Source organism: Gilbertella persicaria (genome assembly GCF_025201335.1).
Source record: "Gilbertella persicaria strain CBS 190.32 chromosome Unknown B0P05scaffold_19, whole genome shotgun sequence".
Taxonomy (NCBI): domain Eukaryota; kingdom Fungi; phylum Mucoromycota; class Mucoromycetes; order Mucorales; family Choanephoraceae; genus Gilbertella; species Gilbertella persicaria.
In genome coordinates this window covers 116624-142938 of record NW_026251980.1, presented here as the reverse complement: position 1 = coordinate 142938, position 26315 = coordinate 116624, and the positions used below count along the sequence as shown (strand labels likewise).

General features: G+C 37.1%; 10 protein-coding genes across 10 annotated transcripts; 1 reads left to right on the top strand and 9 right to left on the bottom strand.

Moving 5' to 3' along the window:
* Positions 1 to 20: 20 nt before the first annotated feature.
* B0P05DRAFT_587014 (mitochondrial carrier domain-containing protein) lies at positions 21 to 1480 on the bottom strand (the record flags this gene model as incomplete). Its single annotated transcript, XM_051582553.1, has 5 exons — positions 21 to 311; positions 354 to 614; positions 667 to 848; positions 893 to 1196; positions 1256 to 1480. The coding sequence occupies 5 exons, from the start codon at positions 1478 to 1480 to the stop codon at positions 21 to 23; spliced, it is 1263 nt and encodes a 420-aa protein (XP_051434984.1).
* Positions 1481 to 5790: 4310 nt separating this feature from the next.
* Positions 5791 to 6776, bottom strand: B0P05DRAFT_458692 (uncharacterized protein; the record flags this gene model as incomplete). The annotated part of the gene is made up of 2 exons (XM_051573975.1): positions 5791 to 5949; positions 6720 to 6776. Coding segments are annotated over 2 exons (216 nt in total), but the record flags the coding sequence as incomplete, so codon positions are not given.
* A 339-nt stretch (positions 6777 to 7115) lies between these two features.
* B0P05DRAFT_637316 (uncharacterized protein) lies at positions 7116 to 7852 on the bottom strand (the record flags this gene model as incomplete). Its single annotated transcript, XM_051583640.1, has 2 exons — positions 7675 to 7852; positions 7116 to 7610 (listed from the first exon to the last, which is right to left on the bottom strand). A coding segment is annotated over exon 2 (321 nt), but the record flags the coding sequence as incomplete, so codon positions are not given.
* On the bottom strand, positions 7504 to 7852 carry B0P05DRAFT_587011 (uncharacterized protein; the record flags this gene model as incomplete). Its single annotated transcript, XM_051582552.1, has 2 exons — positions 7504 to 7610; positions 7675 to 7852. 2 exons carry the CDS (start codon positions 7850 to 7852, stop codon positions 7504 to 7506), a joined length of 285 nt encoding a protein of 94 aa, XP_051434981.1.
* A 279-nt stretch (positions 7853 to 8131) lies between these two features.
* On the top strand, positions 8132 to 8632 carry B0P05DRAFT_571478 (uncharacterized protein; the record flags this gene model as incomplete). The annotated part of the gene is made up of 2 exons (XM_051581376.1): positions 8132 to 8282; positions 8373 to 8632. The coding sequence occupies 2 exons, from the start codon at positions 8132 to 8134 to the stop codon at positions 8630 to 8632; spliced, it is 411 nt and encodes a 136-aa protein (XP_051434980.1).
* A 10099-nt stretch (positions 8633 to 18731) lies between these two features.
* Positions 18732 to 18992, bottom strand: B0P05DRAFT_541049 (uncharacterized protein; the record flags this gene model as incomplete). The annotated part of the gene is made up of 1 exon (XM_051578136.1): positions 18732 to 18992. A coding segment is annotated over one exon (261 nt), but the record flags the coding sequence as incomplete, so codon positions are not given.
* Positions 18993 to 19446: 454 nt separating this feature from the next.
* On the bottom strand, positions 19447 to 20347 carry B0P05DRAFT_541041 (50S ribosomal protein L30e-like protein). The gene is made up of 3 exons (XM_051578135.1): positions 20116 to 20347; positions 19750 to 20063; positions 19447 to 19692 (listed from the first exon to the last, which is right to left on the bottom strand). The coding sequence occupies exons 1-3, from the start codon at positions 20267 to 20269 to the stop codon at positions 19672 to 19674; spliced, it is 489 nt and encodes a 162-aa protein (XP_051434978.1). The 5' UTR covers positions 20270 to 20347; the 3' UTR covers positions 19447 to 19671.
* Positions 20348 to 20450: 103 nt separating this feature from the next.
* On the bottom strand, positions 20451 to 21270 carry B0P05DRAFT_541039 (uncharacterized protein). The gene is made up of 2 exons (XM_051578134.1): positions 20736 to 21270; positions 20451 to 20703 (listed from the first exon to the last, which is right to left on the bottom strand). Exons 1-2 carry the CDS (start codon positions 21026 to 21028, stop codon positions 20595 to 20597), a joined length of 402 nt encoding a protein of 133 aa, XP_051434977.1. The 5' UTR covers positions 21029 to 21270; the 3' UTR covers positions 20451 to 20594.
* Positions 21271 to 22755: 1485 nt separating this feature from the next.
* B0P05DRAFT_541035 (uncharacterized protein) lies at positions 22756 to 23360 on the bottom strand. Its single transcript, XM_051578133.1, has 3 exons — positions 23166 to 23360; positions 23058 to 23113; positions 22756 to 23009 (listed from the first exon to the last, which is right to left on the bottom strand). The coding sequence occupies exons 1-3, from the start codon at positions 23200 to 23202 to the stop codon at positions 22809 to 22811; spliced, it is 294 nt and encodes a 97-aa protein (XP_051434976.1). The 5' UTR covers positions 23203 to 23360; the 3' UTR covers positions 22756 to 22808.
* A 138-nt stretch (positions 23361 to 23498) lies between these two features.
* Positions 23499 to 26308, bottom strand: B0P05DRAFT_541032 (uncharacterized protein). Its single transcript, XM_051578132.1, has 6 exons — positions 26288 to 26308; positions 25952 to 26249; positions 25819 to 25902; positions 25637 to 25763; positions 24678 to 25584; positions 23499 to 24626 (listed from the first exon to the last, which is right to left on the bottom strand). The coding sequence occupies exons 2-6, from the start codon at positions 26206 to 26208 to the stop codon at positions 23707 to 23709; spliced, it is 2295 nt and encodes a 764-aa protein (XP_051434975.1). The 5' UTR covers positions 26209 to 26249; positions 26288 to 26308; the 3' UTR covers positions 23499 to 23706.
* Between the last annotated feature and the right edge of the window lie 7 nt (positions 26309 to 26315).

The following is a 26315-nucleotide window of genomic DNA, read 5'->3' as shown; positions in this document are numbered from 1 at the left end:
AATTACATATTATTTACACATTAAAATTCAATACTTCTGAAATCTACTTCTCGCTTCACTAATTCAAACACAAGAAAACCTACACTTGTGGCAGGCACAACGCGTATCACTGTACTAGTAAATTCTTGATAAAGAAATCGCCTCCAACTACCTCCATTGAGTTTTACTTGCGCTTTGCATTGTTCAAATGTACGCCTGTACAGGTCTTTGACAGGCTCTCGCTTTGATTTGTTGGCAAATTCAGATTGGCCTTCTTCAACATAAAAAATACTATGAATTCTGGACAGAGGATGTTCAATGGCTTGGTAGGACTATAAAAAAATAAGAGCCTAAAAAATGAACAATATACTTACAATGGCTGCAAAAGCACCTGCTAAGATAACGAAAAGAGGTTCAAGCATTAAAGGCGGCCTTTCTGCTTTTTTACCTGAAGTGCAAGTGATTTGGTGTCTATCTTCTTTACTCATGTTATGCACTTCAAACCATCCTTTTTCAATTTCATTCAATGTACTTGAGTCAATCTGAAGTCCATACATTTCATCTAAAAAGTAATAATAACCTTGCTGCTTCATCCATTCAAAAGTCGCGAAAAACAATCCACAGGCTAACGAATCCTATCCAAAAAAAAGTAAGATAAAACAAGACTCGAATCCGACAATGTTTTACTCGAATCATGGTCAAGGTAAATCCTCGATAAGCACTGGCAATACCTAATTCTTTCAGCGTAGACTTGGCAAACTGATACATGGATCGATGTTTGCCTTCTAACAAATCGCTTACTTCCAAACGTACTTTAAGTGAGTCTAAAGGCGTGGCAATCACAGATTGCGCTGCTCCTGCCAAGCAGCCTATAGCTAGATCAATACATGCCTTTGTACTATAATGATATTACCTGACATAAAGACAGAAGCAAAAGGAGGAGGTGGAAAAGGACGATGCAGTTGATAGGCACTGGGAGGATGAAAGATAGGAAGAGCTGCAATATAGGTTGTATAGAGTACGGTGCCAATCAATGTGTTACCCACTAGAGGAGGTAGAATATGACGAGGTATAAAACTCCAACCTTTTGTTTTGACTGCATGGGTAATCATACCAATTGACGTATATCGAAAAGAAAATCGTTTGGTAGTTGTACTATCCATGGGCATCAATGCTCTTGCCATAATGAGATAATCAACACGCAATGGACGAAACAACTCATCATTTAGGTCAGTCATATAAATATTGACAGAGGAGCAAGAACATATGAGCTTACCTTGATGGGTGTACGATAGAACAAATACAACCCTTGCATCATAAGCGTGCGTGCAATAGCAGTTGATCCACCCACTGACGTTACTTCTTTAGCTTTTTTTCTCTTTTGTTGTGTAGAGGATATCAGATAAGGTGTTTGAACAAAAGAAGGTATGTCCTGACTTGATAAAAAGGGCCACCTTGTATGACTGCTATCAAGGATGGCAGTCGTATTGTTAGGAGTCATACAAAACAAAGAGCAGTAAAAGAACCCCTTGATTAAGCAACTAGGAGTATTCCGCCTTATGACAAAAATCGATTGTCACAGCAGAGGAATTTTAATGTTTTGATTTGTGATGACCTGAATATTGAACTTTTGCAATCTGCACCTTTATTTTGAGACTCATTATTTTGTCATTATGTAAATTTACGTGTAACCAAGAGTGTAATTCTTAATTACAACTCTTTCATTCACTTTCATTTCTCCCCATTTTTCTCTAAAACTTCTAAAAACACACATACTATCTCAAGACTACTTTTATAATTATCACTTTTATTACCAGCATCACTTGGTTAGTTTTAATTATAATTTTCAATCATTAGTTACAAACTTATTAACAAGCAAATAAAGTTGGTATTATTCTTTTAGTTAAAACAACAGTCCACAAATTAGTTTAATTAAGGAGTGCATATAAAACCCGTATACCAAAACGGAGAATCCGCTTATTTCCTGTCGCCGGATAAAGCTTGTCCGGAAAAGAGGAGGGGGAGATAAGTATTTTCCATGTCTTGTGTTTTGTACTATTTTGTAAAATAACGCTTTTTTTTCTGTACACGGACTAAAAACTTCGACGGCCAAAGATATGACGTTGCATCTTGAAAACCGTCAAAGTGCAATGCCAGTGTTTTTTCATTGTTATCATCACATACTGACTTTATTGCTATAAATATTCTCTCGAAACAAAAACATTCACGACAGATTGCACACTGAACTCAACTTGCAATTTGCAGTTGGTAAGAAGTTTGAATCAAAAGAGGATTTGAAGGAAGCTATTTTGACTTTTGGAAAAAACTTCAATGTTATTTTCTGTGTCAAGGACTCTCACCCCAAAAAAGGAGAATATCACTACATTCATAAGCATAGAAGCTTCGAGCGCATCAGAGATGATAAAACTAATGAATCTACCTTAACTGATCTCGAAACTGAAGAAGAGATTGAGGTCGTCGACACTGTTGTGAACATATAGAATCTATGTACATACTACAAATAAATATCAGACTTTATTATCACATACAGACATTCATGGCTAAGTGACCAGAATACAGATACAGTAGTTGTAACAAACCTTATGTTCGCTTCGTCTATCCATCCTGAAGAGATTGATTCTAATCCAATGATAAATCAAGAGACAGCCTAGATCGGTGGTAACCGACTCAATGACTCTTGTTATTCAGACCTTATCATGATGGATAAACTATTGAGGTCAGCAATGCTTGATCCAATTTGACGTGACAATGAAAATGACAAGAAGATGCTAGGATAGTTTATCGAAATAATTTTTTACATTGTTTTATCTCAGATCAAATCCTACCTGATAGGCTGAAGCAAGTATATTTCTAAGGCATGTCCATTGACAGTCTGTTCCTGATTCATATAAACTAAGGCAGTTCCATTTCAATTCCTTTGATAAGAAGATTAGTTTAACTGACCTTAAAAATATAAATACCTAAAGAATGAATAACTACAAAACAGAATCATCGCGGCTCAATCAATAAACACATTTAAAAAAAAAAAAAAAAAAACAGAATCATATATTCGGGGATAATAAATCTATACAAGTTCTAATCGACTTCTTTGTTTTTATCTTCTCGCTTACAATAAAGTTATTAAGCTGTGGTGCGATTATTATTCATGTTTATATTCAACAAGGCCCTCCTCCAGCTTGAACCACAATGCAATCTTGAAGACAGCATTGAACAAGTGGCGAAATAAGTTGCATAATAATTGTGACATGTAAGTGGTTACACCGCTGATCAGATAAAGTATAGTTGCAGAAGTAAAATACATATGGACTATAATACAAAGGGTAATTAAAAGTAGAAGTATAATAAGGAGTATAATGTAACTATGCAAATGATCATGCATCAACTTTCAGTCATAAAAACCAATAAAAAAAACCTTTGAAAAAATCCGTCTGGAAAAGACAAGCTTTGCATTGAACCTATTGACCGGCTCTTAATCTTTTAAACTTTTTGTTGTAACTCATTTTCGATTTACATTTGTTTTGAACTCTTTATTCAGCTCCATTTAATTTCTTCCAGTAAGTATTAATAACTTCATGAATTGAGATGTCTTGATAATAGAGAATTGTATGATAAGATAATGTAGAGACAAAGGTAGATACTTTGAGACTGTTCTATACAGTTTTTATTGTTATTCCTTTTGATTATAAATTATTCTAGCATATTTATAAATGAAGAGATGTCGGAGTGTGATATTTTGATAATAGAGTTATATAATAAGATGATATAGAGACAAAGGTAGATACTTTGAGACTGTTCTATACAATTTTATTGTTGTTCTTTTTGACTATAAATTATTCTAGCATATTTATACATGAAGAGATGTCGGAGTAAGTAGTAGTAGAGTTCATGCAAATGACTGAGTCTCTATTATCATAGACTACTTTAAATTAATTAAATAATGTAAATTATGGATTTCGGTTATAAGTCTTGATCTATTAAAAGATACATTGTCTTATTCAGTACAAGAGGTTCTTTTATGTCTATTTCTGGTGTAAATTGATTATGATGTATTTTAGTATGTAATTGAAGACTTATTTAATGTCAGATCATCATATGCATATAGATTCTATATGTTCACAACAGTGGTGTCCATTCCATTTGGTCAAGTTGGTTGTCCACCACAAAAGCTCCTTCTGCATTTGGGCGTTGATCTCGGAGAATGGCTGATAACGTGTTTTGTTTCATTGGGCCAACAGATGACGAGTCCGAAATCGAGCTTGAACATTCCCCAAGTGAGTAGCTATGGTTGTGCCAATGAACCGGGCTAAGCTGGTCCAGCTGACCTTCGTTTGCTTCCGTAAAGAATAAGCTATGCGTCAAAGTGTCCTGATTTTCTTGCATGACACCGAGATAGTCATGCCTTGACTGTTGATGTTCATGCTCAAGTGGGTGATTGACTGTGATTGCATTAGAGATGATTTCGACGTATTCAATAGCCAGCCCAATTGAGTCATTTTTTGACATACCTTCTGAGTGAATTCTTAAGCTTGTTGAAAAAAGTTCCTCATGATGAGTAGGTCGTCCAAGTATGCCGTGAGCCGGATACCCTGCCATCTAGCCCACTTGAGAACCGGCTTAAGGACTTTGGTGAATATCAGAGGAGAAAGACTCAGACCGAATGATAGGACTCGATATTGGTATGTTTGTTGTTTCCAATGGAACCGCAGTAGATGACGATACCGAGGATGGATTAGAATGTAATGAAAGTCGTCTTGTAAGTCGATGAATATTAAAAAGTCGCCTGGTTGTAGCAGTTGAGTGATAGTTTGCATAGTTTCCATTTTGAAGTGCTCAACTGGTAGGTATTGGTTCAGTGGTTTCAGGTTGAGGACCGGTTGAAGGCCACCGTCCTTCTTGGGAATGATGAAAAGGTTTGAATTGAAGCCTGTTGATAGGTGATGTGGCTGTATCAACTCGATAGCCTGCTTGTTGAGAAGCTTCTGTATTTCCATGTCGATTACCTGTTGCGAAGTAACCGAAGTGATTGGGGCGCATGAATGATGGTGAGAAAGACGTTGTGGGGGTGAAGAGATAAGAGGCAGACAATAGCCATATCGTAAAATGTTGTGTAGCCATGGATGCACGGAGAACCCGAGCAAAGAAGGCCAAGAAGAAGAAAACAAGGCTAAACGTCCCCCGCCTGACCTAGAGCCGTTTCTGTTGGGTTCTGGCTCTTGTGAGAACCCTGTGGTTGAGTCAGCTGATCCTTTGAGAAGCTGCTAAAGTTGTTGTGAGACTGTTCGTAACCATTTGATTGAATGGTGGCTGGTGCACGGGCGCCTGAATACGTTTTAGCATAATTATTGGTGTCACAGTTATTGTTAAAACGTTTGGATCGAGGTCCTTTGTTTCGTTGAGTACGTTGCGTTGCGTTTTGAACTGACTGTTGGAGTTTGATGTGGTCCAACATTTCTTGTGTGCCAACAAGGAACTTGTCTGTCGCCTGCGCTGGTGGGTCAAGATCCTTCGATAGTCCTCTGAACATGTTCTCAGTACGCTAGGTGATAACATGAGAGGCGAGGTCAGACAAAAGTTCATGCATGGCGTAAGTAAAATCCCGCGCTTGTTGTTTGAGTGTTGTATGATCCCAATTTTTGTGAAGAAGTTGATATGAAAACCAATCCAAAGGACGGGTGATGCCCGACAAACGATATCAATCTGTTTGTATGGAGAATGTAAATTGACTTTGTTAAGCTTGGGTAGATCAAAATTTCGTAGTGTGTTTTTGGGGCAATCAAACAAGAAACGCCGACGGTCGGTATCCTCAAGAGGACGTTTAAAGGAGTCTTTTTGAATGTATGGAAACCCGTCCAGCATGGCAGAAGAAGGAGTAAAGTCAGCGCCAGGTGCACAGATGACAACGTTTGGGTCAATATTGACCAAAGGTGAGTCGTGCAGCTTTTGTTTAAGCTTATGGATTCTTTGTAAAAGTGTATTAGCCCAAGCGGGTGGTTGTACTTCATCAGACATAATTTCGCTACGACGGTGTAAGTCCAAGAGCGTAGTAAAAATTCGAACAAAAAGAAGATAAAGATACATAGTCTAGTTTTATTTTATTTTATATATAATTTAAGTAGTACAAGTTCGAATTTAACCAATAAAAGAAAGATAACAACAAAGATCACTTCGCTCTCGTGTAATAATTTCAATACTTCGTGTATTCGTATTTACATGATAAATTTTTTTTTCAGATTTTTCTCAATTTTTTTTTTCTGTTTTTCAAAAATTTTTCACCTTTTTTTTGTTTTTTCAAAAATTTTTCAACTTTTTTTCATTTTTCAAAAATTTTCCAACTTTTTTTTGTTTTTTCAAAAATTTTTCAACTTTTTTTTGTTTTTTCAAAAATTTTTTTCTCAATTTTTTTTCTTTGATAGAGTATTAGATCTTTATTTATAGAAATACTTCATGTTACCTGTGTATTGATAGAGTAAGTATAAGATAATGTACTTACAGTTATCAGTAACACAGTATTTATACTTTTCTGTTTGAACTAAATATATAATCCAAGTCTGTAAGTTAAAGCACCATCAATGACGAGTCTGATGTAACACTATGGCGGAAAAGTTAGTTACAAAACGTACAATTTTTGTTCGCAAAATTACCAATTTTTACAGCAAAATGGTTGTTTGAGAAATAGCTGGCATCAATTTTTCGACGTACAAAGTTGTTCGAAATGTTACCAAATTATTTGTACGCTTTTCGAACAACTTTAGTAACAAAACAACTAAATTTATTGTTCAAAAAGCGAACAATATTAGCAACAAAACAGCAATAACTTGTTTACTTCTGGAACAACTTTGGCTACAAAACAACCAAGTTTCTTGGTGCTTTAGTTAACAACATTGTTCGTAATGTCACTTATTTTTTTAGGATTATTAGAAATTAGGCACTTAATATAAATGGAAAAAAACGATACTTTTATTGAGAAATAGCAAAAGAAAAGAAGCACTACTTGAATCTAATAAAAACAAAAATATACAAGCGAGGCAAGAGTGTTAAATGAGCAATTCGCTTCGTCATTCGGAATTGAGACAACACCGATAGACACAGAAGATAATTTGTATGTAGTATATGGTTTTCAACAACAGAAGCCTTATTTCTTGCTCTATTACTTCTGTGCTTGTGTGTTTCGAAGAGCAATAGACCGGCTGCCCAGGAAAGCTGACATCTTTGAAGAGGAAAGCCATGAGTAGCTGCATTGCTTTCAAGCTTAAATATGTATTTTGCGATTAGAGCAGAAGACACTTCAGACCATAAAGGCAACACAGCTGCTTTGTCACTCTCCTTCAAAGCTTTCAGCAGCTCTAACTCCATTTCATCGTGGGTATTTTTTGCGATTGTTCTGAGGATCCCGTAGTCATTCTCATTCACTTTATCATCAATTAAGAGATCAGTCATATTTCTCTCTTTCTTGAATAAGTTGATCAGGGCAAGCAAACGCAACCGTGGCGTAACATATCTATGTTATCCATGAGAGCCGAATGCTTTTGTTGCTTCCTCAAGTACTCTAGGAATGTCTCGGAAGCCCATCAAGTTTAGATTAAGAGAGTTGGCAACACCGCCTTCTCTTGCTACATTTTCCAAAAAAAAATAAAAGTTAATACATATTTTAGAGAAATAGCTTGTTTTTTTTACCTTGTTGAGCTGCTTCAAGAACTTCACTGTTGATCTCATTACTATCACTTTGAGCAAAAGAGGGTGCTAATAAATGCATCAATCCCTTAAGTATTTGAGTCTGTGATTCGATTTTTTGTTCGAGTTGGGAAATTTGTTGTTGCATTTGAGTGATTTTGTAAATAGTCGTTTGGTTCATATTGTAAGAAAGAAAGACAATTGCAGGAAAAATAAAAAAAAAAGGTAAATAAAATAAGTAACTCTTTTTATGAACAAGTGTATTAGTCATAAAGTAGTGTTGCTGCGGTAGTATTAGTAAGAATATGCTTTCCAAGAGTTTCTGGAAGGTTCAACTAAAACTTACTACGCATTCAAATTTGACTTCAGGCACTAATGGGCAGAAAAAAAATCTATATATAAAAGACTTAGATCTCTATTTAAGAAAATATACACATATCTTTATTTATATTTTACCACCATGCCTACTCCAAAAGTCTACAACAAATATACCTGCTCTTGCGGCCTACCTTTTTCTAATTTACGGTTACTTAATAGTCATTACCAAAGGTATGAAAGCCACAGAAAGGCAGATATAGATATTGTTATGGAAGAAGCCGAATCTGATTCTGGTAAGTTAAACATATTAATAGTTGCTTATAATAGTTGCCTTCAGAAGAGGTTCGTTTCTAATTCACAATTGATTGCACATATTTCTGTAGTCCTAACAACTGAATCGCTCTCTTACCACTCCTCATTCACTTTTGAAAAAGACCATGGTGCAAAGCGCATTTATAACTTTGAGCCATTCCCACCCAGTTTTGACGAAACTGAACTCAACAGTATCCACTTTATGGATATAGTTGAGACCTATGGTATTTCAAGAGAGGCTTCAAGAGAATTAGTATATCTTGTCCGTACAATTGTCCAAAACAATCTAAAGGGAGCTGAATTTAAGAATGGTAAGCCGAATAAAAGATAATGTCAACATTATGAACGCACGCACAAAATAATAATTAAATCACTACTTAGGTAAAGTACCTTCAACAATCCTATTTCAAGATACTTTGGAAAGAAGACTTGCTAAAAAAACCAATGTTCGCAGCTACCTTTATGATGTTTGTCCAAAAGGCTGCCGACTTTATCAAAAGAACGATACACAGACTTTGGCTTGCAGTAACTGCGGTGAATTGAGATATTCATCAACCTCGGTGACCAAGAAGCCTTCGAGACAAATGAAGCTCATGTCAATTGGTGATCGAATTGCTGCATTCTTGGCAAATGACCGTTTTAGAGGCCTAATGAAGTATAGGCACACGTTTAAAAGCGAGAATGGAGTTTACAAGGATTACTTTGATGGTGAAGAGTACAAATACCTCAAGAAAAACACAGCTTTCTTCTCTTCTGAGGACGATGTAGCTTTGGCATTGTTTTTTGACGGCTTCCAACCAGGAAAGGCTGCTACTGGAGACAAGTTGTCCATCATCCACTTAGTCAATCTAAATTTTCCGCCTGAATATCGGTAAATATCAACAAAAATGACTACTTGAAAATAGCTCCTTTGTTTCGTGCTAATCCATTGAGCAAATAGATTCCAAAATGAGTACATGATACAGCTTGCAATCTTACCAGGTCCAAATTCGCCCAAAGACATTGACTCTTTTTTAAAGCCTATTGTTGATGAGTTTAAAGATTTGAGCAATCATGGTCTTTTGATTAGACGAGGCGGCAAAGAGATCTGTCAAGCAAAAGTAAATCTAGTGATTGCAACTGGGGATATTCCTGCTGCCGCATCTCTGGCGCATCATTCTGGACATATGAGCACAAACGGCTGTAGATTGTGCAGAATTAATACTGTACGTTACGGAAGCCGTACTTGCTACCTTGACAGTAACGCTCCAATGCGCGAAAAAAATGATTTTCTCAGTGGCAACTCCAACTTTGTAAGTAAATATTGGTTAAAAAAAATAATGTTGATAGACAATGGTATTTACCAAAAAAAAAAAAATACCTTACCATTTACATAGAAAAGAGGGATAAATGCTGAGCCACTTTTTGCTTCACTTCCAACATTCATCGGTCCTTCTTTCTTTGCCCTTGAAGAACTTCATCTGATCGGACAAGGTATCGCCAAGCATGTTTACGAATTGTTAACTGTTTCCATGAAGAAATCATATAATAAGGCTGTTGCATTGAAATATACGCCAACCAATGAAGAACTTCTTGAAAGCAAAATAGACTCTGTTGCTGACTGGCCATATACGTTTGATATCCCCAGCGAAAAATTGGTTGAAATTGGCAAGCTTATTGAGTTATCCCGAACAACTGTCCCTACAACTTTTTCTTCGAAATGGGAAAATCCGATAGTGCAGAGTGGTGGTAATCGAGGTGTTGACTGGATTGATTTTTTGTTGTACATGGTTCCAACAACATTTGTTCCGGCATTGACAATTACAGAAGCCAAAAAGCCTTTGCTTCTTCTTACCAAGGCCTGCGCACATGCTTTGAAATGGAGAATAACCCAAACTGACCTCCTTATGATGAAAAAGTATGTTAGAATATAATATACAAGAGCAAAAAGATTGCCTATGAATGTCTTACCATTATTACTAACTGTCTTTTTTTCTATAAAGCGCAATTGAGGTGTGGAATAAGTTCTTGTTGGGAGAAATAAAGCAAAAAAGAATACAGCCTGGTGTATTAAAGCCGGTTCAGCATTACCTAACGCATATCCCGTACATGATCGAAAAGCAAGGAGTACTGAAAGCTTATTCTGGCCGATCAATGGAGAGAACGATAGGTAGATATAAAAAGCTGATAAAGTCAAAAGTTGATGCTGGTGCCAATGCTGGAAATGTTCTTGAGCGGTTTACTCTATACAACTACGTTAATGGCCAAAACATTAATTTAAGAGAGGCCCTTAATCTGATTGAGCCAAAGCCATACACGAGCAACACTTTCTTGCAATTAGACTTTCAAGATCAAACCACCTCTCAGCTTTGGTCTCCAGTATATTATCACTGTCCTATCTCGACTCTTCCCTGTGGTATTTCTTCTGTTCAATTTGCAACTGCTCTTCAAAAATCGTACCAAAGAATCTATTCAAATCAACAGGAACACTCACCATCCCAGGATTCCGTGTTTAACATCGCTGGTCGCGCTTGGTTCAATAACATCATTTTTACCTCTGCACAATATAAAGATCATATTAATGAGAGAAGAAGAGGTAACAATTATGTTATGTTTACCGCATCTCATCTAAAGTAAGTTCTATTACTACAATCTCTTGTCCAACTTTATCTAATACTTTCATATACATTCATTCGTAGCAATCTGAATAAACCTGTCAACCAGCTCTATGTGGGCTCTATTGTTTTCTTTTTTGAGACAGTATTGCGAGACGAAAAAACTTTTCTGGTGTTGATTGATGTTGCAGAAAGTCATGGTGTCGTTAATTATGACAAATATATGCCTAAGGTTGTTTTACGTCGTCCGGGTCAGCACAAATATGTTGTCTGTCGATTCGAAGATATTGTTTGTAATGTAGGTCTGGTTCGTTATAATCAAGCACTGAATCATTACAAAGTTATATCACAACATATCTTCAAAGAGCTATTAGATTCCAAAATGGGGCAAGCACAAAACCTTTAAATTTGTAGAAAAAAAAAGTTAAACAACCCCAATAAAAAAGAAAGAGTTATTTTTGTTAAAAAACCCAAACAATTATTAAATATTCAACATAACTCAATATACTCTTTTTAGATGAGTCTCATGTCAAACTCTTAGGAGTGCATCAGCGTATTGCATTGTGCAAACCTTTTTTTTTTTTTGGTTTTTTATAAGAAACATTATCAGTATTATTGTACTTGTAAAAAAAAAATAAAGAATTTTTCTTGCTCATAAAGCTACTATTATTGTCGCAGTACTTGTCGCCTCATAGCTTTTATTGTTGACAAAACGAACAACTTTGTTCCCCACAAACAGGAAAATCAATGATTTTGAATGATATGACTTGCTTTTTAGAAAAATAAAATAAAAGTTGTTGACATTTCCAACAACATTGGCAAAAAAGTTACTTTTTCTTGTTTGTTTTGCGAACAATATTAGTAAAGTCAAACAACTAATCCGCCATAGTGACGCTCAATGATGCCATTATCCAACCATTCCTTTACTTGATCATCCACTATATTCATCATTTTGATTGGTACAGGATATGGCTTTTTATACGCAGTTACATTAGGACGAGTGTCAAGGCACACCACACTTTCTGGTATAGTGCAGAATGAACCTTTAGGAATTGCCTGATTGTTATCAATGAAGGGCTGAATGAAATCCATTACTAATTTGAATTGATTAGCATCACAAGCAGGATTATTTTCATTCTTTTTATTTTCTTCTTCTAATGATTCAAGAAGATCACTTGTATTATTGAAGCGTCTATCAGCTTCTCTTAATTCTTCACTCGTGTCGCTGTCATCATATTTGACACGTAATCCATAAATTCCCATAGCTAAAGAGTGCATACAATCTGTACCAATGCTCATTGTATAGTCATTAGTATTAGTGAGATTCATGACTTCAAATTGATGCTTTATGGCCTTTTGGTTATAACTGATGTTGATTAAGAGAAGATAAAACAAAGATCGATTAGAACTTGTATAGGTTTATTATTCCAAAAAATATATCTATCTTTTTTAGCTCTTCATTCTCTAGGTATTATATATGAAGAGATGTCGGAGTAAGTAGTAGTAGAGTTCATGCAATGACTGATCTCTATTATCATAGACTACTTTAATTAAATAATGTAGTTGGATTTCGTTATACGTCTTGATCTATTAAAGATCCATTGTCTTATTCAGTACAGAGTTCTTTTATGTTTTTGATGTAATTTTATGTTTTTTATGTAAATGAAGATTATTTAATGTCAGATCATCATATGCATATAGATTATTTCAACTGAACTCAGAATACATGTACCAATTCTTTTACATATGAGTTATTATCAGAAGTCTTATAAGGTACTTATCTATACCAAGTCTTTATTTATATGTGTGATATAATGAATGTTTATTTTATTTTCTAAACAAAATTGCTTGTCCACAGAAGAGAAGGTCGCACCGCAGTCGAGCAAAGATTTTGTTCTAATAGAATTATTGACAAGAATGGGAAAAGTAATGTTAGCACTAACGTTCTTAAAATCCCTTTTAACGATGTCTTTATTTTCTGACTTACAATCAAGGGCCAAGCGTGCCATCATCATATCATTATCTTCATCTTCCGAAGAAGCAGTCCCATTTGTCTCGTAAGGAGAACCATTACCACGAACCGCCATTCTTGATATTTTTTGCTTTTTATTACCTTTTGCCTCCATGAATTCTTCGCAACGATGACCATGATACCATGGTTTACTACAATACGTGCAAGGCTTCTTATGAGGAGCAGAAGAGAAAGAAGAAACAGTTTTGCTAGACCAAGTGTCTTTACCAGCTCTTGATGGTGCACTACGTTTACGTGTACGTTCAACATGCTTATAACCATCATTTCCCTTAAACAAAGGAGGACTAGAACTCCAAGAGGAAGAGAATACATCAGTGTCATTGGTTGATGCAAGTACCAAGCCGATTATATCTTCGACTTTACTTGGTAACTTAGTACCGTACTGAGAAGAAACAGCCACAGACGCAACATTTCGAACAGATTCACGGAGGGCAGCCCAGAACGTCAAAACCAAGGAGAGACCATCTTGCAAACCTGCCTGTCTTCTGAGGGTTTGAAACTTGGCAGCAAAGAGACGAGTAGATTCATTGGAACCTTGCTTCATGGTCCATACCTTAAACATTAACAAAAATTTTCTGTAGGGAGTGTCATAGTGATCCAGTATCATTCCTTCAGCCTCAGACCAAGAGAAACATTTGTTCTTCAATTTTTCTTCAAACCAGGATTTCTCCTCCTTGTTGAGACACATTGGCAAGAGACGTTCCCAGTGATCATCCATGTTGAGAGAATGTGCTTCAAGAATGGTCTTGAATTGAGTGCAAAAATCATACACCGAGTCAAAGACCTCCATATGCTTTTTTGGAATGTCAGTATCCGTTTTTAGTTGAAGATAAGGAAGTCCAGAAGGAACCAAAGTGCTCTTGTTTTCCATCTTGACCGGGTTTTCCATAGCATAAAAGACTTTGTAGGCTTCTTCAGCTTCTTTGAAAAGAGTTTCAGCTTCCTTGTATGAGAGATAAGCAATACGAGTGTTCTCAGCACCAGGATGAATTTTTTGACACGACAAATAGTGGCCATAGGCAACCTTAAAACCAGAACGCAAACGATCCAGATTTTCCTTAGCAGTATCCAAGAGATGAACAGAGGTAGATTCTTCATTTAAATTAAGAGCAACATCAGAGATAGTGTTTTCTGGAACTTCTTCCATGGCATTATCAAGGGAAAGATCCATAGAGGAGAGAGAGGAAGAAGCAGGAGTGTTAGAGTCAAAGTTGGACATAGTAGCAACAGAATTTACTGTAAAAAATGTGATGTTTGGGTTGTGAATGAAGATAGAATAGAAGATAGAAAGAAAACAAAGAAATACAGTGAGACTGTTCAGTACTTCTTTATTACAAAAATAAATTGATTGTTCTAAAATATATCTTTTCCAGGGTGTCTTTTATACTACCTGATTTATTGACTAATTATGATTACTGATTATTGATTACTTAACACCTTGACAGCGTGTGCCTGGGAATTGATTATATAAATTCTCCTTTAATTCTCCTTGTTACCTAAAAGGTACAATTATGGTTTCCTTATTTGTAAATATCCATATTATCCCAGTTACCGTTATTTACTGTCATTATACAGTGCTTACTTTATATTTATAATGTATAGTGCTATAAGTGATTATTCATTTATATGATGAAAGATTATTTATTATATTTTGTATTGAAAGTGCTCAGATCACCACAAGGAGTTTAACCGACTTCTACATTCTGCTCAATACAAGTACCAAGTTTGTAATAAAATTTATTAAAATCTTTTTTCAGCCATGATGTTTAAACGAAAAGTTCACATGGTTGGTGAATGGGAAGTGGACGCTTGCTAAAAAAAAAGTAGACGGGAGGTGGACGCGAGTGTTGTGAACATATAGAATCTATATGCATATGATGATCTGACATTAAATAAGTCTTCATTTACATACTAAAAATATATCATAATCAATTTACATCAGAAATAGACATAAAAGAACCTCTTGTACTGAATAAGACAATGTATCTTTTAATAGATCAAGACTTATAACCGAAATCCATAATTTACATTATTTAATTAATTTAAAGTAGTCTATGATAATAGAGACTCAGTCATTTGCATGAACTCTACGACTACTTACTCTGACATCTCTTCATGTATAAATATGCTAGAATAATTTATAATCAAAAAGAACAACAATAAAATTGTATAGAAGTTGTTGTGAGATGAAGAGAGAGTAGATATTCAATAAGAGAAAAGGTAAGAACACAGAGAAAGTCCGTTAGAACTTGTATAGGTTTTTATTTCTCCAAGAAAAATGTTGTCCTTCAATTGCTATAAAATGTCAAGGTATTTATACTTTTTCTTCTCGGTCAAAATATTGTTTTGGGTTAGCTTCTTGACTACGGATTGATTTGTTAGATCAGGAGTAATTAAGAGAAATGCCTTTAGAGGAAGTTGTTAGCTCAGCCAATAGTACATGATCTGACCTGAACTTGAATAAACTATTACATATTTGTCAAATGCCAATGCTAATGTATTTGTCAGCTCTAACTGTCACTTTATGAGGGCCATTAATAATAACAGAGTCACTAGGTTCATAATCTCTGACTATGAGGATGATGTAGTACTTCTAGTAGAATGAGTGAATGTCAGTGACTATAGATCCATTGCAATTGCCATAGATGTGATCTGGTCTTTTGCCATGATCATCATTTATTGATCTATGCATATGAGTTCATATATGTTCACAACAGAAGTCTCAAAGTATCTACCTTTGTCTCTATATCATCTTATTATATAACTCTATTATCAAAATATCACATTGGATAATAAACCTATACAAGTTCTAATCGACTTCTTTGTTTTTATCTTCTCTCTTACATCACAACAGACGGGAGGTGGACGGGAGGTGGACGCGAGGTGGACGCAAGCTCTAAATAATAGAAAAAGTGGACGGGAGGTGGACGTGAGGTGGACGCGAGGTGGACGCGAGGTGGACGCGAGGTGGACGCGAGCTTTAAATAATAGAAAAAAGTGGACGTGAGGTGGACGTGAGGTGGACGCGAGGTGGACGCGAGCTTTAAATAATAGAAAAAAGTGGACGGGAGGTGGACGTGAGGTGGACGTGAGGTGGACGTGAGGTGGACGTGAGGTGGACGTGAGGTGGACGTGAGGTGGACGTGAGGTGGACGCGAGGTGGACGCGAGGTGGACGCGAGCTCTAAATAATAGAAAAAAGTGGACGGGAGGTGGACGTGAGGTGGACGCGAGGTGGACGCGAGCTTTAAATAATAGAAAAAAGTGGACGGGAGGTGGACGTGAGGTGGACGTGAGGTGGACGTGAGGTGGACGCGAGGTGGACGCGAGGTGGACGCGAGCTCTAAATAATAGAAAAAAGTGGACGCGAGGTGGACGCGAGCTTTAAATAATAGAAAAAAGTGGACGTGAGGTGGACGTGAGGTGGACGCGAGGTGGACGCGAGGTGGACGCGAGGTGGACGCGAGGTGGACGCGAGCTCTAAATAATAGAAAAAAGTGGACGCGAGGTGGACGTGAGGTGGACGCGAGGTGGACGCGAGCTTTAAATAATAGAAAAAAGTGGACGCGAGGTGGACGTGAGGTGGACGTGAGGTGGACGCGAGGTGGACGCGAGCTTTAAATAATAGAAAAAAGTGGACGGGAGGTGGACGTGAGGTGGACGCGAGGTGGACGCGAGGTGGACGCGAGGTGGACGCGAGCTCTAAATAATAGAAAAAAGTGGACGCGAGGTGGACGTGAGGTGGACGCGAGGTGGACGCGAGCTTTAAATAATAGAAAAAAGTGGACGCGAGGTGGACGTGAGGTGGACGTGAGGTGGACGCGAGGTGGACGCGAGCTTTAAATAATAGAAAAAAGTGGACGGGAGGTGGACGTGAGGTGGACGCGAGGTGGACGCGAGGTGGACGCGAGGTGGACGCGAGGTGGACGCGAGCTCTAAATAATAGAAAAAAGTGGACGCGAGGTGGACGTGAGGTGGACGCGAGGTGGACGCGAGCTTTAAATAATAGAAAAAAGTGGACGCGAGGTGGACGTGAGGTGGACGTGAGGTGGACGCGAGGTGGACGCGAGCTTTAAATAATAGAAAAAAGTGGACGGGAGGTGGACGTGAGGTGGACGCGAGGTGGACGCGAGGTGGACGCGAGGTGGACGCGAGCTCTAAATAATAGAAAAAAGTGGACGCGAGGTGGACGTGAGGTGGACGCGAGGTGGACGCGAGCTTTAAATAATAGAAAAAAGTGGACGCGAGGTGGACGTGAGGTGGACGTGAGGTGGACGCGAGGTGGACGCGAGCTTTAAATAATAGAAAAAAGTGGACGGGAGGTGGACGTGAGGTGGACGCGAGGTGGACGCGAGGTGGACGCGAGGTGGACGCGAGGTGGACGCGAGGTGGACGCGAGGTGGACGCGAGCTCTAAATAATAGAAAAAAGTGGACGCGAGGTGGACGTGAGGTGGACGCGAGGTGGACGCGAGCTTTAAATAATAGAAAAAAGTGGACGGGAGGTGGACGTGAGGTGGACGTGAGGTGGACGCGAGGTGGACGCGAGCTTTAAATAATAGAAAAAAGTGGACGGGAGGTGGACGTGAGGTGGACGCGAGGTGGACGCGAGGTGGACGCGAGGTGGACGCGAGGTGGACGCGAGGTGGACGCGAGCTCTAAATAATAGAAAAAAGTGGACGCGAGGTGGACGTGAGGTGGACGCGAGGTGGACGCGAGGTGGACGCGAGCTTTAAATAATAGAAAAAAGTGGACGGGAGGTGGACGTGAGGTGGACGTGAGGTGGACGTGAGGTGGACGCGAGGTGGACGCGAGGTGGACGCGAGCTTTAAATAATAGAAAAAAGTGGACGGGAGGTGGACGTGAGGTGGACGCGAGGTGGACGCGAGCTTTAAATAATAGAAAAAAGTGGACGGGAGGTGGACGTGAGGTGGACGTGAGGTGGACGCGAGGTGGACGCGAGGTGGACGCGAGCTCTAAATAATAGAAAAAAGTGGACGCGAGGTGGACGCTCCTTAGTGCTGTAAATATGCTATTCTAACCAATAATTGTGTTGTATACACAGCATTATCCATCCCTTCTTACACTAGTTATGCCTTAAAAGAGCAAGTATTAATATCATGTATAAATATATCTTTCAATCACAGTTTTATCCGCAGCTTCGATGGATGTCTTCTATCTTAGTTTAAACATGTTAAAGATCAGACCATCACATAATCACAAATTGACATTTGCATCAATACCAATGGTAGACGAGGTCTGTGCCCTGATCATGTACCCAGTTCTTGTGTACCTTAATCCACTCAACCGATTAGCTAGTGTATACACACTCAGTCCCAAATTAAGGATAATCAATTATCATACAAACAGTATAAATACAATACAAAATATAACCTTTAATAAAGAAGACTTCTTTTGGCCGTTTTGGTTCTAATCGACTTATTGATTTGACCATTTTATTAGTGATTATATCACAAATTGGGAAGTTGTACCATTTTGTCTCGAGTTTGGCAGCTTGTCTAAAAAAGAAAACCCCGCCTTTTGAGAAAAAAGCCTAAAGTAATTATTTATGGGGCTCTTACAGCCAGCAACACACTCTTTCTCAATTCAATTGGCACACTCTAAAAACATATTTGAAGATTGCTTAAAAGGCAATCCTATCTAAATAAAATGTCACAGACAACTGTAAAAAATATTTACTGTGCGAGTCAAAGTAAACTCAAGCTTTTCAGTAATGTGACGATATACAGTGGACTCGTCAATTATTAAGCCTTGAAAAGCCTCACAAAGGGATTCTGTAGCATCCTTCACAATACAAGTAGGATGCTTTTCAATAAATACATAGTGGGTGTCCAAATAATATTTGGTAGAGGCATTACTTCTAAATCAATTTCTTCCATAGCCACTGCTGTATTAAAATAACCATCATCTTCATCCTCAGACGAAGACTCATAATCTGGAATACCTTCCATCTGGTACAACGACTTAATAGCCGCTACATCTTGTTTTGGCTGGTATTCAGGTTCTTCATCACAAGCGAATTCGCCAGAGCGTAGATAATGGTAGAATCTGGTTGTAATAATAAATAGGTTAATTTTATAAAAAGTATAAGAATGAGCAGAGTATTTATATCATTAAGAAAACACCAAAGCCAAAATGCCAATTCTAAACAAAGCAGCATTTGAGAGACGTTGTTGTTTCTAACCCACGGATTTGGAAAGGCTCTCAGGAAATGTATGCGTTTCTGACTCTTGAGATATATATTTCTGTGTTAACCCTCTGGTTTACAATAATTCTACTGTTGGTTTTTTTTCCACTGTTGGTTTTTTTTCCACTGTTGGTTTTTTTCCACTGTTGGTTTTTTTTTCTACTGCTAATAATTTTTTTCTATTGATCTCAAGAAACTCTATTGTTAAAAAAAATTTCTATTGTTCAATAAAAATTTCTATTGGTTAAGAAAATTTTCTCTTGTCAAGATTAAAAATTCTATTTTCAAACGCAATTCACTGTAATGACCTTGTCTCCGTTTTTTATGCTGGCTGCTTTTTTTTTATTGTAGTCTTTTTTTTATTATTAATTTATGTAAATTGAAATCTACAATACTATGAAAAAGGAAGAACGTTTTCTACCTTAACAAATTGCTGCTGTATAGGTGGTGTGTTGAATGTAAATGTGAAGAGCGTATGTAAAGAAAAAAGAGAGAGATGAAAATAAACAAATCAAACAAAAAAAGTAATGACGAGAAATTTAGTAAACAAGCTTTTCATCCTAAAAAAACATAGTGTTAGTAAAGCGTACATATATGTACATAATAAACTTATTTACCAAATCCTTAGCTTGAGCATAACATTCATCATATAATTCCTTGTAGTCAGCAGCTGCCTTCGTATCCTTATTCTTACCACCGAAGACAACCATTGTAACAGAGGTGGGACGCTTGGTAGAGCTAGCTTCACCCAATTGTTCCTTGGAAGGAACAAAGATATAAGGAACGTTAGAGTCTTCACAAAGAACAGGCATGTGAGAGATAACATCTAAGGGAGAAATATCACCAGCAATAACAACAAGACCCTTTTCGCCCTTACGGAGGGCTTTACCGACTTCCTTGACACCACGGCGAACGTGCTTGACTTTGCTAGCTAAAGTAAAAATTTAGTTTTCTTGTATTTTCTCTTGTCTGATCAACTATACCCTTCTTGATAGTCTTGTAAATCTTTTTGACCAACTTCTTTTCAGCTAAAGGGTGAGCAATAGGAGATTGGAAGCGAAGAGTTTCTTCTTCGTTGTCGGAGCCTTCGTTCTTGGCGGCCTTGACCTTCTTTTCTTTCTTTTGTTCCTTTGCCATACTGGTTGTGCTTGATATATATGAAAAAAAGGAAAGCTCTTGTCGAAACAGTTTTTTCTAACAGAAAAAAAAACTTTGTGACTCTGTTTCAAGCTACAAGGACAAAGCCACTGTCGCGGATATTCAAACTAAGATAATTTAAAATCCATGCTACAGGCTTTTATTGTTGGCCTCTCGCTTGTATTAGTAAAAGATATGAAGTCATGTGAGATCAATGAGAAATCTGTGCTTGACAGAAATCAAATGATTTCTATAGCTCAAGTCGATACTTAAAAGACAAACTAAAGCGCGTTTGCAGATCAATTGTGTACAGTTAAGAACATGCTTATTTTTTATTCGTCAAGAAAAGCAGAAACAACAATCTCGACATGCATCTTCGGTTCTTCAAGTGCTTCAATACCAAGGAAAGTCCAGATAGGGAACTCTTCCATATACTTTCCAAACAATTCATACATTTTCCTAGCACTTTTTTCTGGTATCTTCCAAATTAGTGTGGTAAGAAGTGACGCTCTTTACGTTCTTCCAACAAGCACCAACACTGTTAAGCACGAGTTCAACATTCTTGAATGCTTGCTCAATTTCCTCTTCAAGAGACTTGTATTCAAACTTGTAGCCATCTTCTGGGATAGTAGAGCTCCAGCCACCTTGACCAGAGATATCGATGCGGTTTCCAACTTTCAAGATTTGATTGTATCGTGTTTGCTTAACGATGGGTGCATAGCTAGCAGGAGATGAGATTTCGGCTTTTTGAAAAGACATGTTTGTATAAATGATGGATTTCTTCTCAAGGAACGCCTCTTATATACATGAATCAACATGTTTCTAAAATTTAGTTGTCACGTCAGAAGAGTCACGTATATATAAGCAAGTACATTGCATGATTTTTCAAATTATTAAAATGATTCATATAAGGCGCGTCCTGTTAATGATAAGCTGGAGTTTAATTCTCGATTCTAATTAAATTACATTGACGCTTTGCTTTTAACAAATCGGTAATTCAGCCTGAACAAATCGATGAATTTCAGTAGATCAAAGAACACAGAAGTAAAAAGTCAATAAAGAAGATGTCCAAGAGAAGAAAGACTCATAAACAGATCAGTCTCCCTTCCATAAGGCATAAAAGGGAATTGGCTAGCATTACGTTTAAGTCTCTTGAGCATGCTTTCTTTACAAAAATGAATAGACAAAAAAAAAGAGCATGTTTAAGAGACTCGAAAACCAAAGCTAACCAAACGTCTAACTGTAATGCTTAAATTCAAAAGTGTCTGTACATGTAATTACAATAGGAACTGAGCAGCAGGAAAGGCGCTTGCTTAAGTTTAAAAGCAACCATTGACATTATGTTTAAGCATAATAGTTCAGTTCTATTTTTTTAATTGCTTTCTTTTGCTTCAATATATGTATGCTGTGCTTGTGCTTGTCTCTTGATTACGATGGTAATAAGAGCACTTAAGAGGGAGCATTTCAGCAAGCTTTTTTCCAAAGATACATTACCAAAAAAGGATTTGGTATAGGATATGTTTGAGCAATAGGAGGAACGACTCTTACTGCTCAACAAACTCTTGCATCATTTTCCAAGTCAGAAATTACTAGTTCAATCATACCAAAAAGAAAAACTATACTACACAATGATTACACAAGGTTTTCGTTATAGGAAGCTCAACAAGATCAATTGTAAGTCATTATTGCCCAGGAAAGACTATCATTACTTGGCCAATAGTTATTAAGTCACGCAAAAAAATAGGATGCCTTTTAATGGTTTTTGAAATAAAAAAAAAGCATGCTTTCTGTCCTTGAATAAGTTCCTCAAAACACAATAGATTAACACTGTAAACCGTGTAGAATAAAAGCTTAGGTTGCTTACTTAAAAAAAAAGAGAAAGGACTAATATTTCATGTAGCCACTATTTGCTTCAATCATAGCGTGGTATTGGTCGGTCGTATTGTCGATCAGATATGTAGTAGTATGGATGTAATGAGTTAGAGATTATCTCATTTTTAGCAATTATGCAATTGACAAGATAATGGTATTCAACTACCTCCTCATATTTGTGTCAATATTTTACATATACTGGTTCATATCTGTTACTGATTCATTTCTCTTTTATCTGCCTTCTATTCTCTGCTCTTTCTTATAACCTAATGTGAGTAACAATATCAATATTACTTTTGTATCTCATGCTCTGCTTAATTTCTAAAATTTGATTTTTGCTCATTTAATATTTTATTTTTTCATAATAAAGTGTAATAATCCGAGGCTTATCACCAGCTAATTAAAGTTATTCTAAACGAAAAATTTCATGCTCGATACAAATTTCAAATTAAAAGACTGTATTCAATGTAAATTTCAAATAAAGCATCATTCAGGGTCCAAGATACTTGACACCGAGTTAATGCAGCCCCAAAAAGGCTATACTATAATAAGAAAGAAACTTCGGAACCCAGAAATAATAATAATAATAAAAAAAGTGGCAAACATAACTAGAGGAAAAAGAATACTTTTATTATGATTATATTTACATTTAATATTGGATATAGGTCTATAAGCTTTTTTTTGCGAATCGTTTCATGGCTTCTTGTTCGTTATTTACGATGACTGAGTCGTAATCAAACAATTCCAAGTGCCGTTTGACAAAACTGCAAGTGGGTATGACTAAAGTTCTAGACTCTTTTGCCCAATTTAGACACTCTTTTACCAACTTGTCACCTATTCCCATATGTCGAAACGTAACAGGAATTTCCTATGGATAATAAGACCCAATGTTCTACTGATAGACTTTTTAACTTACGATATGATAAACTTCAATGACTCTTTTTACTCGAGTTGGCAAATAACAGAGAGCAGCTATTATAAATGATCAACAAACCCCCTTGTTCCTTTTTTTTTTTATTCAAACCTGTTTTTCCTTTCGAATTTAACTTGAAGATAAACATGTATTGTTCCTTGTCATGAATAATTTTCGATTGCTTTTTTGTTAAATAGTTATTATGGTTAAATGCAACATAATGGCTGTTTTTTAGAAGGCGTTGTCCAAAAGACAAGAATGGAAACAATTGACTGTAAACAAGTTGTTGTTGTTGTTGCTTTTGTTTATTTAGGTAATGTTCTTCGTCGATTTGTTCCTTCAACTCAGAATTAGTCATTGGGAATAAAGAAAAGAGAAGAAGAAAGAAGAAGAAAAATAAAAAAAAAAGAGAGGGAAATAATAAAAATAAACAGCAATCATTGGTAAATGAAAAGTGGAGAGAGGGGAAGCTTATTTTTATTATTCAACAGTGACAAGAGAATTTGCCAAAATAATAAGAAATGGCCATTAATAAAATCACGAATGAAAATTGATGAGCTGTAAAGGCAATGTCTTCACTCAAAACGAGAATATGACTGTTTCTATGCTGTCGTTTTTCGTATGCGTTGGCCTATTGTATTGTATGATTTTATTAATCAGTTGTTCTACTAGTTTCAATGTATACCTTGACACTCTTTGTGTCATGCTGATCCGTTATTCTTTTGGTATTATTTTTTGCTTCAGTTTTGGGTGCTTCTATTGGTTCCTCTATCTTGATATTAAAGTCCAACAAAACAATGTCATTCCAGGCAAAAACAGGTTTTTGGTTCGTCGTAGTACAAGGGTTGATCTGAAGTTGGATCGTCTGTCCATCCATGTCCTCTCTTTCTGTGTAGATTCGAAATCCCATTCCATCAGGCCGCATATCCACTCGTATGCCTTCATGAGGTGTTGTCGTTATCCGATAACCCATAGGATACATGCTTGTATGTGTACGAATGTCTGTACACCACATGGATCCAATCATTTTTTGGCTATTTTTGTTACGATACTGTCTTGCAGATGGGGCGTGTTTGGCAATAAAATGAATTGAATACATCTTTTCTTGGTGATCGAATTGCTCTAATATCACTTTGCCCGCTACACGTCGAATGTAGGGAGGGCATCCATGATCTAGTAAATACGATTGTACTTGATCACCCAGACTAGGTAAATGTGTAGTTAAGGTACGCACGATCGCAGAAGGTAGAGGAGTTACGCCGCCCATTTGAAGATGCGCAATGATACTGACAGTAACACCAGCCAATCGATGGCCATCCTTTATAGGCTTAAGAGCCCAACCAAACGTAACAAGACTGCCTCTGATGTGTTGTGCTTTTTCGGGTATCAATTCGTCTTCAACGCTGGTAGACACAACATATACAGTTCCTGTGGCGACATTGCTTTCAATACTTGTCAAGAGAGAAAAGTCACGGCTTTGAATGGGAAAGATACTCTTCATTTGCGTATAGACTAAATATTCTTTTTGTGAAAACCGTTCAATGATTTGACCATTTTCAAAATGTTCATCCCCTATTGTTTTACTTGTAAGCAAGAGTGTCTTTCAATACCAGTATGGCTTACATAGTTTGCGAGCACCAAAGCATTGAATAACTGAGCAGATCTGCTCAGGTGTCCAATTGCCTGTAAGGGTTGTTTCTCCTCTCAAGATAGGCAACGGGTTTCCTTGTATTGATTGACAGTACATCTGAGTCTGGTTCTTTTCTCCAATATATTTCCAGTCATTCAGTGAACTATTGGCATGCGTCTGTAGCATATCTAGACTCTGTTTTCTAGCTTGTCGATGTCTACTAGGAGGATATAATTTGGATTTGGATGCAGCATCAGCTGTTTTTTTTTCTTTAAAATCAATTGGATCAGATTCATGAATAGGCGATAATAAAAATTGACGTTGGTGTTGATGATTACGATGAATAGGAGGTAAAGGGAAATCATTACTGGACAAAATGTCTTCTCTAGTAGAATGCGTTGTTGGAGGAAGCGGAAGGGGAAAACTTGGAGAGGGAGCAGGAGGGGGGAGATTTTGCTGACTGTTCTTTTCTTCCAAAGAGGATATGCGTGGAGGAGGGTTTGATAGAATGATGTTGGTATATTTCTTGACACTATCCAATGAGGTATCTGAAGAACAATCAGGTTTAGTTAAAGATGATAGTGGTGATGGGCTTGTTATAGAAGGTGACAGTCGATCATTAGTATTGGGTGTAACTAGTAAAGTAGTACTATTTGAATGAATAGAAGTAGATGTAGAATGGTTGCGTATACTTTGTTGCTGCTGTTGTTGTTGTTGCTGTCGAATTCGATCTGCTTTCTTTTCTAGATATTGATGAATAGATGATATTATTAAGGGCTTTCTTGCTAAAGACTTCTTTGTTAAGCCAGGAATCCAGCCATTGATGTTTTCTTGAGTAACATATGTGACTTTTGTCGAAACGGGTATCGTATTTAGTTGTTTCAGCACCCAACCTTGAAGCTAACAAGCATTTTATTAATAACAGATAATACAGTAATATGAGTTTGTCTACCTTGACACAATGTCTGTTTTTTCCTGGCTGTTTTGGCACCTGAAGTGTATCAATACTGGTACAAGCAAATGCAATTTCACCATCCGCTGAACATTCAATCTTTTCAACCAAAGTTAGATCAAATGCCCTTAAAAAGTAAGGGAGAGGTTAATAAAAAAAGAATGCAATGCAATCAGACTCACTTTGATGTAGATGTCGATTTATATGATTCGTATGTTAAAGAGGTTGTTTCATTCAAGTTTTCGATCAAATTGCCTTCTTCAAAACTATATGATAAGAACATCAGCAACACCATCAGAATATTCAGGTACTTACTGTTCATCCCATAACTTTCGCATACCAATGACATAAAAAATAGATTGTGGCGTAAATCCCTGAATGATAGACTCGCCTCGAAATAACGCGACTTTTTCTGTCTTTTGCTGTTGTTGTTTTTGAAGCATATACACAGTAACGCCACTTTTGTGCTTAAGAACCTTCTTCCACTCTTTATCTTGTAAATGCTGCCTTAGTGAAGCCACGGCTCGGTCAGCCAAGTTGCAATAATAATTAGGTGAACTAAAGACAGTCATTGGCGAGGGAGTAGTATCCACCAAAGGAAGTGAAATAGAAGGTAGGTGAGGCTGATCGTCGTCATCGCTGAATATGTAGTTGGGTCTATTACTGTTGTATTCAGCGT

Coding starts and splice junctions, on each gene's coding strand:
- B0P05DRAFT_541039 (XM_051578134.1), bottom strand. CDS start 21,028: ATGTCTTTTCAAAAAGCCGAAATCTCATCTCCTGCTAGCTATGCACCC. Junction 20,704..20,735: donor TTGGAAGATACCAGAAAAAA/GTGCTAGGAAAA, acceptor TTGTTTGGAAAG/TATATGGAAGAGTTCCCTAT.
- B0P05DRAFT_541035 (XM_051578133.1), bottom strand. CDS start 23,202: ATGTTTATCTTCAAGTTAAATTCGAAAGGAAAAACAG. Junction 23,114..23,165: donor AAATTCGAAAGGAAAAACAG/GTTTGAATAAAA, acceptor CATTTATAATAG/CTGCTCTCTGTTATTTGCCA. Junction 23,010..23,057: donor TCATTGAAGTTTATCATATC/GTAAGTTAAAAA, acceptor TATTATCCATAG/GAAATTCCTGTTACGTTTCG.
- B0P05DRAFT_541041 (XM_051578135.1), bottom strand. CDS start 20,269: ATGGCAAAGGAACAAAAGAAAGAAAAGAAGGTCAAGGCCGCCAAGAAC. Junction 20,064..20,115: donor TTACAAGACTATCAAGAAGG/GTATAGTTGATC, acceptor TTTTTACTTTAG/CTAGCAAAGTCAAGCACGTT. Junction 19,693..19,749: donor ATGCTCAAGCTAAGGATTTG/GTAAATAAGTTT, acceptor ATGTTTTTTTAG/GATGAAAAGCTTGTTTACTA.
- B0P05DRAFT_541032 (XM_051578132.1), bottom strand. CDS start 26,208: ATGACTGTCTTTAGTTCACCTAATTATTATTGCAACTTGGCTGACCGA. Junction 25,585..25,636: donor AAAACAGACATTGTGTCAAG/GTAGACAAACTC, acceptor AATGCTTGTTAG/CTTCAAGGTTGGGTGCTGAA. Junction 24,627..24,677: donor CTTTGGTGCTCGCAAACTAT/GTAAGCCATACT, acceptor GTAAAACAATAG/GGGATGAACATTTTGAAAAT.